Genomic DNA, 11,452 nt, shown 5'->3' with positions numbered 1-11,452 from the left:
AACTCCAGGATACAAACCAAATATGCAAACTTATCATAAAATACACTACGAACTCGCTCGCACACTTGGATTTCCCTAAAGAGGGCGCCTTGACCCGATGTTGACTCAAGTCAACTCCAATCCCAACCAAAACCATCATTTCCAACCAATGACCCAAAACACAAACGGACGCCTCGGGACCCGAAACAATAACTCTACTAAGTCATAAATGACGTTCCATACCTAATGGAATCAACCAAACTTAGAAAAGACACATTTACCCCCAAAGTTAACTTTGATCAAACCCAGTCCTTCTTTTAACTTAGCAGCCTCTAACACCCACCAAAATGATTTTGAAACCTACTCGATTTCCTAGGAAACCGTGCCACCCATTTTTACGAGTCATAAAAATCAAAAAATACTAAGGGAAGGGTATTTTGGGCAAAACAGAGTAAAAGCTCAAAAAGACCAAACGGGTCGTTACATGGAGATATCTAGAAAATATATTTCATCCCTTTCTAATTTTTCCAACCTGTTATCAAAAGTACAAATTTGGGTACATTAATTCTCAAAACGGGAAAAAATAATTCTTTTTATGAGAAAATATTTTCTATTCTTATAACAAATAAAATCTCATTTATAAACTTCCTCATAACATATATATAATTTAAGAAGTATTCGAGAAATAATAACAATAATAACTATATAAAATCATACTTATTAAATTTTTACTATAAGGTTTCACTTAAAAGAAAATACCACATCAAGGTTGTATATAACGGTTTTGAAATTCGTCAAACTTATGGGGTCCTACATCTATAACCTCATGTACGATCTTAAATCCTTCCAACTCTATGGTTTACTATGATGCATCCTAATGCTAAGGTACAAGATGTTACAATATTATTAGATGCCAAATTTGTTATTAATCTATAATAGCCAGTCATGTCGAGGGTCTATCGGGAACAAACTCTCTACCCCATAAAGGTAGATGTAAGGTTTGAGTATATTTTACCCTCCCTAGACTCCACTTGGGAGATTAAACTGGGGATATTGTTGTAGTTGTTGTTGTTAACAGTCAGTTGTTATAACAGTTAAAAAAATCTCAAAACCAATGATGTTCTAAAGAGGTTTGACTACACCATATAATGGAAGAAAAAGGAAAGGAAGAGTTTAAAAAGGGGAAAAAAAAGAAAAAAAGAAAAAGGAGATATTAATGTTACTGATGACTTCAGTTATTACCTGCATTCCAATTTGGGAATATTCATAAATTTCCCATCAACATGTTCTCAAATTTTAGTTACAATATTGAATTGAGCTCAACCTAACCTTTTCTTAAGGCAAGGTCATTGGGTGGGACCCAATGACAATTTATTCATTCATCAAACTAATCCAAATAAAGCAAACTGTCTAAAGCAAAAAATAAAAGAAACAAAGCCAAAATTCCAAATTGTTAAAGCCGACAAAGTTGCAGTTCGAGCTCCATTATAGAAATCTCCGTCAGTTACTATCTGTGTAATCAAAAGACCAATGTATGCATCTATCTTCTTGTAAGATCAAAATTGCTTTTGTAAGCTATAATTTGCTGGGCGTTTCAGTTGGTGAAGCTGGTCATTGCGATTCCACTCATGGAACCTACTCTTGATGTTGTTGAAACGTCTATCAGGTTTGTTGTTGCATCTGAGTCCTTTGCTTCTCCTCCTCTTTCTTGAAATTTACTTCCAAAATCTAGTTGATTCCTGTTGTTCTTACTGTTGGTATCTGAATTGTATGTTGTACGTTGCTTGATTTGTACTCCACTTCTGTGTTACTACCGCATCCAGTGAGTTTTTAGTCTCCCACTACTTTCCCAAATTAGGATCAAATTTTTAATATATATAACTGTGTATTTTGTAACCAAGGAGTGTAGATTCTATTTTCTAATTATGTCCATCTTATCCTTGCTGGTGCTGCTTTTCCATGTTGAACTTGTATGTGATTTTCTGGGTGATTTGATCTTGCTTCATCCTAATTCGTACTATTTTTGCACTATGGGTTGAGTACCAAAAGGTACTAATACCACCCAGTATGCAACAACCTGTTGGATTGGAATAAAGCTTAGGCCAAGAAAAAGCCTACTTCTTGTTTCCTTCATATCCTTATGCTTCCTTAGTGTCGCCATACTTGGTGTACCTGCATCAAAGATCAAACTGTAAGTAAAAAAGTGATTCTCCCTGTTTTCATCCTAGAGGATTTGAATATAGGAATCTCTCCCTTCTCTTTCCTCCTCCTCTCAAGATTTCCTGTATTTCCTGATTCTTATGCAAGGTGCCTCAAACTTGTCACTGTTCACCAGCTTTCTTCCCTTATTACCCATCTCCATGAAATTGTTAGCCTCAAAGTTGCCCTTTGTCCAAAGAAGGATTAGCTACCTGATAATTTTTACTTGTTACCTTTTCTTACCTGTGCTCTACCACCACTACCTTTCCTTCCAAGAGATTCCAAATGTCCTATATACTGTTAACAATCCCCCAAGGCACTTCCCATACTATGATATTCTTCAATAAGGAATCTGATTCTATTATAAATCCATCCATATAATTGGCATCCAGATATCTGAGGGCTTAAAGTATGGCCATAGTTCCTGCTTGTGTGATAGTGCTCATAGGATCCCCCATCTCTTGTGCTTGTGCCTGTAAAATATCACCTTTATCATCTCTCATACAAAATCACCAAGAACTTCTCCCACGGTTCCCTCTAGAGGCACCATCAGTATTGACTTTAATCAATTATTTATCAAGAATTTTCCACAGCACTGTAGTGACCTTAATAGGTTGAGAATACCAATTTAAAGCATCCACTACATTGCTCCATTTGTATGCAACATACTTGAAATATTTCCTCCTTACCTTCATGAACATTATCAGAGTGTGAATCACCTGGTGAATCAACTTTGTAGTTGTCATTCCCCCCACCCCCATCCCTTAAAATATTCCTCCTCTTCCAAATCTCCCAAACTATAGTTTTAGGACCAGCCTGAAATATGTATCAGAGCTCATGCTTTACTGGTAAATCCCACAATTTATTGATAACCTGAATGATATGCAAATTCGAATGTCAACCTAACTTATTATAGCATGAAATCAGAGAAAATGATCAAAATGGTCCTTAAAGTACGGGGTTGGACTATTTATTCCTTATATATGCATATATATATATATGCAACTGAAATGGTCCTTAATGTATGAAAAAAGTGATAATTTTAGTCCTTCATATATATCACATAACTGAAATAGTCTTTAATGTATAAAAAAGATCAATTTTATTCTTAAACCTTAAAAGTGACAATACAAGTACAAACTCTACTAGTTTAATCAGTAATTCACGTGAGCTGTATAAAACATAAGAAATGGGAGTGAAACCATTCAGCCTTAACTAAATATTATATGATGAGAATAACATTCAACTTTTGCTAGCTTTAATGCAAACTCTTATATCAATAATCAATGGCATGTTTTTGCCTTTGAAATCATAAATCAATTTTGCCTCTTGCTGTAAGAACTGAAACTATGTTATAAGAAAAGCAAAAGAAGTGTATATTCCAAGTGATGGTTTAAGCGAAATGGTAGTTTTTGCTTTCCTCACGTGAGTGACTGGTTAAACTTGATAGATTATTTGACTTACACTGTTACTTTTAAGGTTTAGGATCAAACTGATCACTTTTCTTCATACATCAAGGACTATTTCCGTCATGTGGTATATACGAAGGATTAAAAGAATTACTTTTTCTATACATTAAGGACTTGGTATATATGAATGTTTAAAATGATCACTTTTTCTATACATTAAGGACTACTTTCAGCTACGTGGTATATACGAAGGCCTGTAGGACAAAATTCGTTAAACTTGAATTATTGCCCATGGAGCAAGCGAGGGTCGAAAGTCCAAGACCGCCCATTTTCAAGATTATTCATCTGTAATTTCCTGAAAGTTATAAGCTACCAAGTTCAGGATTTATTAAGACAAAATAGATTAAGGCCTCATTTGTTTTCATTAAAATTAAGACATCTAAATCTTAATGCGCATCTGAATGATTAAAATTTTGTCTCTAAATCTAAACACTAAATGATTAAGACTATTTATTTTTCAAGATCTAAATGTGCCTAATTTTTTTTAAAACATAATAAATCTATAGTTCAAATAAAATTATAATTAGGTATTAGAAAAAATATAAATTTTGATAAAATAAAATCATTATTTAATAAAACATGAAACATTTATGTTCACTAATGATGGTAGAGATGGTTTCTAGTGTGGTGGTGGTGGTGGTGGTGGTTGGTACTAGTGTCTAGTAACGGTGGTGAAAATAGTTGTAATGGTGGAGGTGGTTACTGTTGTAGTGATTGGTGTAATGGTGGCGATGATGGTAGTAGCGGTAGTCATGATGGTGGAGCTGATTGATGTTATAGTGTGTGGTGTTGGCAGTGGTGGCTAAAGAATGTGTGGTGGTTAATTATGGTGTTGGTGTTAGTTGGCAGCGGTACGAGTTATGATAATGGAGGTGGTTGGTAGTATGTATGGGCCAACGATAGTAGTGGTTGATAGTGGCGGCGGAGGTGGCGATAGTGGATATCATTATTATGATGGATGTGGTAGGTGTGGTAGCGACTGACACTAGAGGTTGATGACAATGATCGTTGCAAGTGGTAGGCGATGATGGTGGTGATTGATAGTGATGGTTGTGGCTGTGATGCCAGAGGTGGTTACTAGTGGTGGCTGGTGGTTGTGGATAAAGTGGTGGTACCTCTTAATGATATAAAGACTTTGATCAAGATTTTAATTATTAAGACCTAATAAGTGCTTAAATCTTAGACAAGAGTGGGTTGCTCAAATGGTAAACACCCTCTACCTCCAACCCAAATGTTGTGGGTTCAAGTCACCGAGGGAGCTTCTGGGGAGGGGTAAAAAGAAAGTACTTAAATTTTAATTTAAACAAATGTAATTAATGGCCTAAGGTCTGAACCATTCAGATTCAAATAAATTGAACTAATCAAAAGGAAGACGTGAAACAAATAGAATGTGGAAGTAATACACTCCTAAACCCCAAAAATAAATGTATATTTTAATGATAGTAAAATGATTAGATTACTTACTATAATAATTACATGGTAGTGATTATTAAAAGAAATTACAGTCTTCAAAAGTGGTGAATCTATTAAAAAGGAAGTATCGAGTAATTCCCTCAATCAATTAACTCTATATATTTGTTGCTTCATTAGTCTTTTCTTCAATATTAAGCATTGTTATCCATCGTTCTTATCACCCCTTTTTGTACTACTATTGCCGCCAGGGATAATGGTGGTCCTCCTTGGCCTAAAGACGTAGTTAGAGAGATTTTATTAAGGTTTCCCTTGAAGTCAATGTTGCGATTCAAATGCATAAGCAAACACTATTACAAAATTATCAAGAGCCCTAGCTTTATTAGCGAGCGGTACAATTGGAGAAATAAGAAAAAGATCCTCGAATACCCGGTTTGTGAAGATGTTGGATGCCCCACAGGTGATGATTTGTCTCTCAATCCCAATTCCAATCTCAATCCTATCACTTTAATTTCATTTGTAGATGTATTTGTACATTAAAATCATGATTATCTTTAGAGATTCAAAGGTATGACACACCTATTAGGTTTTGTCGATAGTTTATTTTTTGTTGAAGAGAGTAATTAATAGCAGCATACACAACATCTCCTTGGCATTACGGAATGCTGCCACCAAGGAGGAGAAGCCTCTTCTTGCACCTATCTGTAAGGTTTAACCATCTTTTAGAGTACTCAAATATAATTTTGAGATCATATTAGCCCCCATAACTAATGATTCAGGTGGTTTGCTTTTGTCTGGGAGGACATCACAAGTCATACCATCCCTCTGTCATATGCATATGTATATTCCTATTCAAGGGATTCATAGAGAATCCTTCTACCTTAAATTCCGAAATCCTTGTATATATAGACAGTATAGAATTCCTTGAAATTGTTTATGTGAACAGATCTTAGTACTGGCTTCTAAAGGAAGAACAGTGTAACTATAAAATTCTTTGGTTTGACTCTAGTAGTGAGGTGTTTGCGGAGATTTAATGTTCAGATGCTACGCCCCCTTTCAATCTTTGGAGTCTAAATATGATATTGTTTGATCACTCTATTGTACTCTAGACCATAGTTGATACACATGTTTATGATATATGGGTAATGACCCGACCAAGGATTTCGAGCAAACTTCTTACCATTTCAGATGTTAAGTCTTGAAATTCTAACAATGTCATTCTTGTAATAAATATTCTCGCCCTGTCTCTTATAATGTTAGGATCCAAGAGATGAATCTTGAATTTCTTTATTCGAAAGTGAGGAGAAATGATATGAAAGGCAGTTGTTCAATTCATTCTTATAAGGAGAGCTTAGTAACAGTTAAACGAAGAAATGGGAAGCTGGACCATTACACTTTACCTGACATGTTTGATTCCTCTATTATACTTTAAACAAGAGTGAATATATAACATGTTACACACTCAACCTGCCTATGTAACGGTTGATTTAACTAGTAATTCTACATTCTGGTTTGGAGATGACAGTCTTCACTTGTTAATCTTTTTCTTGTAGCATTTTTAATTCATACTTTTAAAATTTGAATTTATTTTGTCGTTTTTTTAGTACAATTTGAAATGTATTATGATCCATGATTCATTGCATCCCGCTAAAGGAACGTATAATTACTATGCTTTTATGAAGTGAAATACATGGAATTTCTATCCTCATACATTATGAGAAGAGACTTTTCTCTTCCTTCCACAAGACCACATTAATTGAGTAGTAAGAAATTGAGTTCAAAGATATGTAAGGTTGATTAACCCTTTAATTTTTTTTTGTAGTATCCTCCTCTTGCTTTCTTTAGTAGTATATATTACATGTATGTTCACTGAAATAACATGATTTGATATATGTTCAAGAAACATGAGACTATTACCTTAATTCAGCCCTATTAGTCATAGTTACTTATCTATTTATTCTGCCAACACAAGCATACTCTTTTCACTGTGAAATTGACCAGGAAGATTAATTGCACAATTAATTCTGAATGTAAGTAGTGAATAGATATATCTCAACAAATATAATGCAAAATGATGTTTACTTTTGGATTAAGCTAATTTCCAAATATTCCTCTCTCCCTCTTACCTTGGAAACCCGCTTTTCTTAGAAAATCACGAAAAATGATATGTTGTAGCAAATATTTCTTTTTCAGCATATTTGATTCTTTTAAGGTTTATGTGGCTATCCAATTGTTGGAACGAGATGATGATCGCCAACACTAGTTTGCTTCTCAACTTGCTATATATATAATTGTAATTAATTAAGCATTAGAAAAATATATGGACGATAAAATAAAGCTTGAGGTTGGTTTCAATAACTTCTACCAATTATAGATTGGGAGCAGAAACAACTTAAAAATCACAACATAGGAGGGTCTTGAGTCTATGTTGGGAGGGGATGTCAATCAATTCCTTTTGGGTTACGGCCCAATGCGCATGTATGCAACTGCGCATGAGCCTAATCGCTTTTCTTGCTCTTTACTAGCCTATAAAAAAGATAGTTCTTAATAAACTGAAAAAGAAAGAAAGGATTCACAGCTTTTATATCAAGAACGAAGGACTTACCAGTCTTGAAGCTCCTAAGCAAGTTTGTTGGCTTGTGAGAAAAATATTTAAGGCTAGCTATTGCTTCCCCAAATGTAGATGCTATCAGTCCTATTGATCAATTCTCACAAGAGGAAGTGTACAACATTAAGAAGACATATATCTCCTTTCTCCCTCAATATCCAAGGCCCATATGGAAGAACTTGTTGATGTCATCAGGTGCTATATCAAGGCAATAATCTATACTATGGCTAGCATTCCAAAACATACTTACAACAGTGGACATGCTTGCAAAATGATGCACCCAAATTCCTCCTAATTGTGCACTATGTAATTCCAATAATATAAAATCAATGCAATATTTCATCTTTGATTGCAGGTACTCACACTTCATATGTCCTACAATTTTATCCTGGCTGGGAATTCGAAAGCAGATCAGGTCATGGGCTAAAGAGGTAGCATGACTCTTCAACAGGTTCAGAACAACATACCAAGAGCAAGTATCCTGGAATTCTAAGTGATGCAGTGATTTACCAGATCTGGACAAAGAGGAAACTCGGAGATTCCAGGCTAGAAGCATATCTAAAGTTCAAATTGTTAGAGACATTGTCCTACAATTATATATTAGGGGAAGAAATGTGTAGATGGATTAGACTCTTACATAGTTTACAATAGTACCCTATCTACGCTTTCTAAATTTAACGCTTTAATAGCTTAGTACTACCTCCATTTCAAAATAAGTTGTAACGACCTTGGCACTTTTAAATATTTTGCTCTTTTTGACCCTTCCCCTAGCCTCTAGAGTATGTTTGACTTGTGGGGAGAGTTGACGCGATTCCTAAGGCAGTTGGGTGAGATTTGAGTTAGAAAATGGAGTTTTTGGAATTTCTTAAGTGTTGGGTTGACCAAAGTGAACATCGGGGATAAATGAGTCTTTTTGATTTTTTTGTCGATTCCATTCCGGAATGCTGATTATAAATTGATAAAGTGGTTGGTTCGGTTCCTAAGGGCCTCGAGGGTATTTTGGTGTTTTTGTTGGAAAGTTAGTTTTAAGGCGTTCGGGAATGACCGGATCAAGACGGCCTTTTTGGGAAATTTTGATGCGCGAGGCGTTTGGGGTTGACCGGGTCAAGATGAACTCTTTTGGAAATTTCGAGTGTGTGAGTGAGTTCGTAGCATGCTTTTCACTTAAGATGCATATTTGATTTGTATTCGTGAGGTTTCGGATGAGTCTCGGGGTGGAACGATGAAAATACAGATTTTTTGGTTTCAGCTGTTCTGGTGTTGTCATTTACGATCGCGATGCCATGTGGTGCGATCACGAGCTTCTGATAATCAGTTCATCGCAGTCGCGAGGGTAATTTTTTCGCGTCCTCGCGATCGTGTGGATGGGTCCAACGATCGCGATAGAGGGGTACCTGGATAGATTCTAAAAAAATTTCAAAATTGTGATTTGACCCCTCATTCACTAAAATAGCTTGTGGGAGCTCGGTTGGAGGTGATTGTAACACTCCATAAATTTAGATTAGGTGTGAATGTGTTAAATGAGTATTAATGTGATATTTTAGACATATGAAGTCCTATCGGGATGAGTTTGGATGGAAATAGTTGTTTTGGAATCTAGACGAAGAGTGAGATGCTTCAGGTTTGATAGAATTGATTAAGTTTGCGGCAGGCCTGCCTTCTAGCACGATTTCGTGAAAATTCGGTGAGAATTTGAGAAACCTCAAAACATGAAATTTGTAGCCCTTTGAATTATCTTTCCAACGATATATTATGGAGCTTAAACGAACATGTAAGTAAATTGGTTATGTTAAAACCATTTTACTAACCTCTGGCAGGTTGTGACACAACCTGCATTTCATTGGTTCTGTCTGTGATGTAACCTGCGTTTCATAGGTTGAGCACCGAAATCATAATTTTCTGCACAATCTGCGTTCGGTCTACATCCATCAAGTCACACCTACGTTTCGCAGGTCTTGCTCGGCTATAAAAGTACAGATCGTGAAATTTTCAAAAATCATTCATTCCATTTCATTTTTAGTCGACTTTTGGAGGAGAAAAGACCCTAGAACTTAACCCCAAGTATTTTCCATCATATTAACAAGGGGTAACACCTATATACGGATTATTAACAAGATTCTACTCTATAATCCTAATGTTCTCAAGGATTCAAGTTCATACTTTCGGGATTCTTCTCCAAATGTTTTGGAGTGATTAAGGTATGTAAGACTTTCCTATTCCAATCGATTATAGCTTTTAGTTAGTGATTATGGACTTTAAGTTCTTGAGAGATAAGTTAATGGGTTGGATTGTAAGAAGCGTACGAACTATTGTATGGGTTGGATTGTTGACTTAGGGTTGTTGTAATCATATGGGTGATGAAGAATGATGTTAATTATATCTATTTGAGGTTATAGAATCACCTAGAAGCAAAAGGTTGGGTAATTGGATGAATAAGCACCATTAATGAAGGTTGTGGAGCTTTATGCTCACTAAGTGTTTGATAAAATGCATAGATGACCAAAGCATGAGTATACTTGCTAATATTGAATCCCTTTGACTTGTATTATTATAGATTAACGTTGAAAGGGTTGACGAACGTTGTATTATGCTAAAAGGATAGAATTAATGTATGTGAGGCTAACTCTATGCGTTTAGGAATGTTAATGATTCTCCCTACACCACTTTAGAACATTACTGATTGCCTCAGAAATATTGTTAAGTTTAGTTCCTTGAATAGTTGCAGAACTTCTATTCTCTAGTTTCATAATTCATTCATGACTTTCATTCCGAACGTTGTGAGCTCAGTACGTAATCAATATAGACTTGTGTTTGATACCCATGAGTCTCAATCTAGAATACTCAACATGTTTATAAATGGTTAAAGCTTCAGGTCTAGTAATCAGTTCATGAATATATGTCTCAACGAGTCATTGCTCAGTTTGTCAGTGTTGCACCTTTCAGTATGATTCTCAGTTCTTTTATATAAATTGTTTAATGTTGAGCACCTGTGTTTTGAGACCTGTGTTTTGAGCCTAAGGCCACAGTTATGTATACGTATACTTGGGCCTGAGGTCACAGACTTGTGCACTTATATTGGGCCCGAGGCCACGAATTATGATTTCGAAGTATTCTTATCTTTACTTCTTTTGTGCCATCAAGTAATCTAGGTACTTTCAATTCTTTCTTTCAGTTGCTTTACATACTAGTGAAATTCAAATGCCGACGTTCGCTCGGTCACATGTAGTCAAGCATCGAGTGTCGTTAGTGGCCCCGGTTCTTTTGTTACATTTATTTACAATCTTTTTAGCATTTATACAAAGTGGTTCGAGGGCCTTGATTTTAGGTATTTCGACTATGACAAAAGCTTGGTATACGTAGTTATACTCTCAAACTTACTAGGTTTATTCATGTGTTAAGTGTCAAGATGTTTTGATATCATATGGTGATTCGGCCGACGGTTGGGCTCGGTCACATGTAGGTCTATGATGTCATATAAGAGTACTAGGTTCAAGTGTCCTAGGGGGTCTATGATGTCATGTCCAGTGGAGTTTCCTTTATATGTGTGTGCCGGCCACGCATATAAATGGTGAACTACCAAGACATCTAGGATTGTCCTACTTCTTTCATACTCTAAATCGTGCAAATAGAGCTATGACTTTAAGAACTCTTCTATCTTGTGTGCGTTACGTGTTTCAGAAAATGCCTGCTAAGATTAAGTACACTAAGAGAACTCCAGCCACTAGCCAGAGGGCTAACATCGAGACTGCTCAAGAGGTGAACCCTCCGTCCCAGAGAGTTTCATTGG

General features: G+C 35.8%; 1 protein-coding gene across 3 annotated transcripts; it reads left to right on the top strand.

Moving 5' to 3' along the window:
- Positions 1 to 1,389: 1,389 nt before the first annotated feature.
- LOC132056379 (F-box/kelch-repeat protein At2g43270-like) lies at positions 1,390 to 8,429 on the top strand. Of its 3 annotated transcripts, none has more exons than XM_059448543.1 (3): positions 1,390 to 1,645; positions 5,309 to 5,517; positions 7,741 to 8,014. In XM_059448543.1, exons 1-3 carry the CDS (start codon positions 1,608 to 1,610, stop codon positions 7,878 to 7,880), a joined length of 387 nt encoding a protein of 128 aa, XP_059304526.1. In that variant the 5' UTR covers positions 1,390 to 1,607; the 3' UTR covers positions 7,881 to 8,014. The 3 variants fall into 3 exon arrangements, with proteins under 3 accessions (XP_059304526.1, XP_059304543.1, XP_059304534.1); XM_059448560.1 differs by having other exon boundaries at positions 1,392 to 1,645; positions 7,861 to 8,014; XM_059448551.1 differs by lacking the exon at positions 7,741 to 8,014 and adding an exon at positions 8,021 to 8,429 and having other exon boundaries at positions 1,398 to 1,645.
- The last annotated feature ends 3,023 nt before the right edge of the window (positions 8,430 to 11,452 follow it).

Source organism: Lycium ferocissimum, chromosome 1 (assembly GCF_029784015.1).
Source record: "Lycium ferocissimum isolate CSIRO_LF1 chromosome 1, AGI_CSIRO_Lferr_CH_V1, whole genome shotgun sequence".
NCBI lineage: Eukaryota > Viridiplantae > Streptophyta > Magnoliopsida > Solanales > Solanaceae > Lycium > Lycium ferocissimum.
This window is presented reverse-complemented; position numbering and strand designations above follow the sequence as displayed.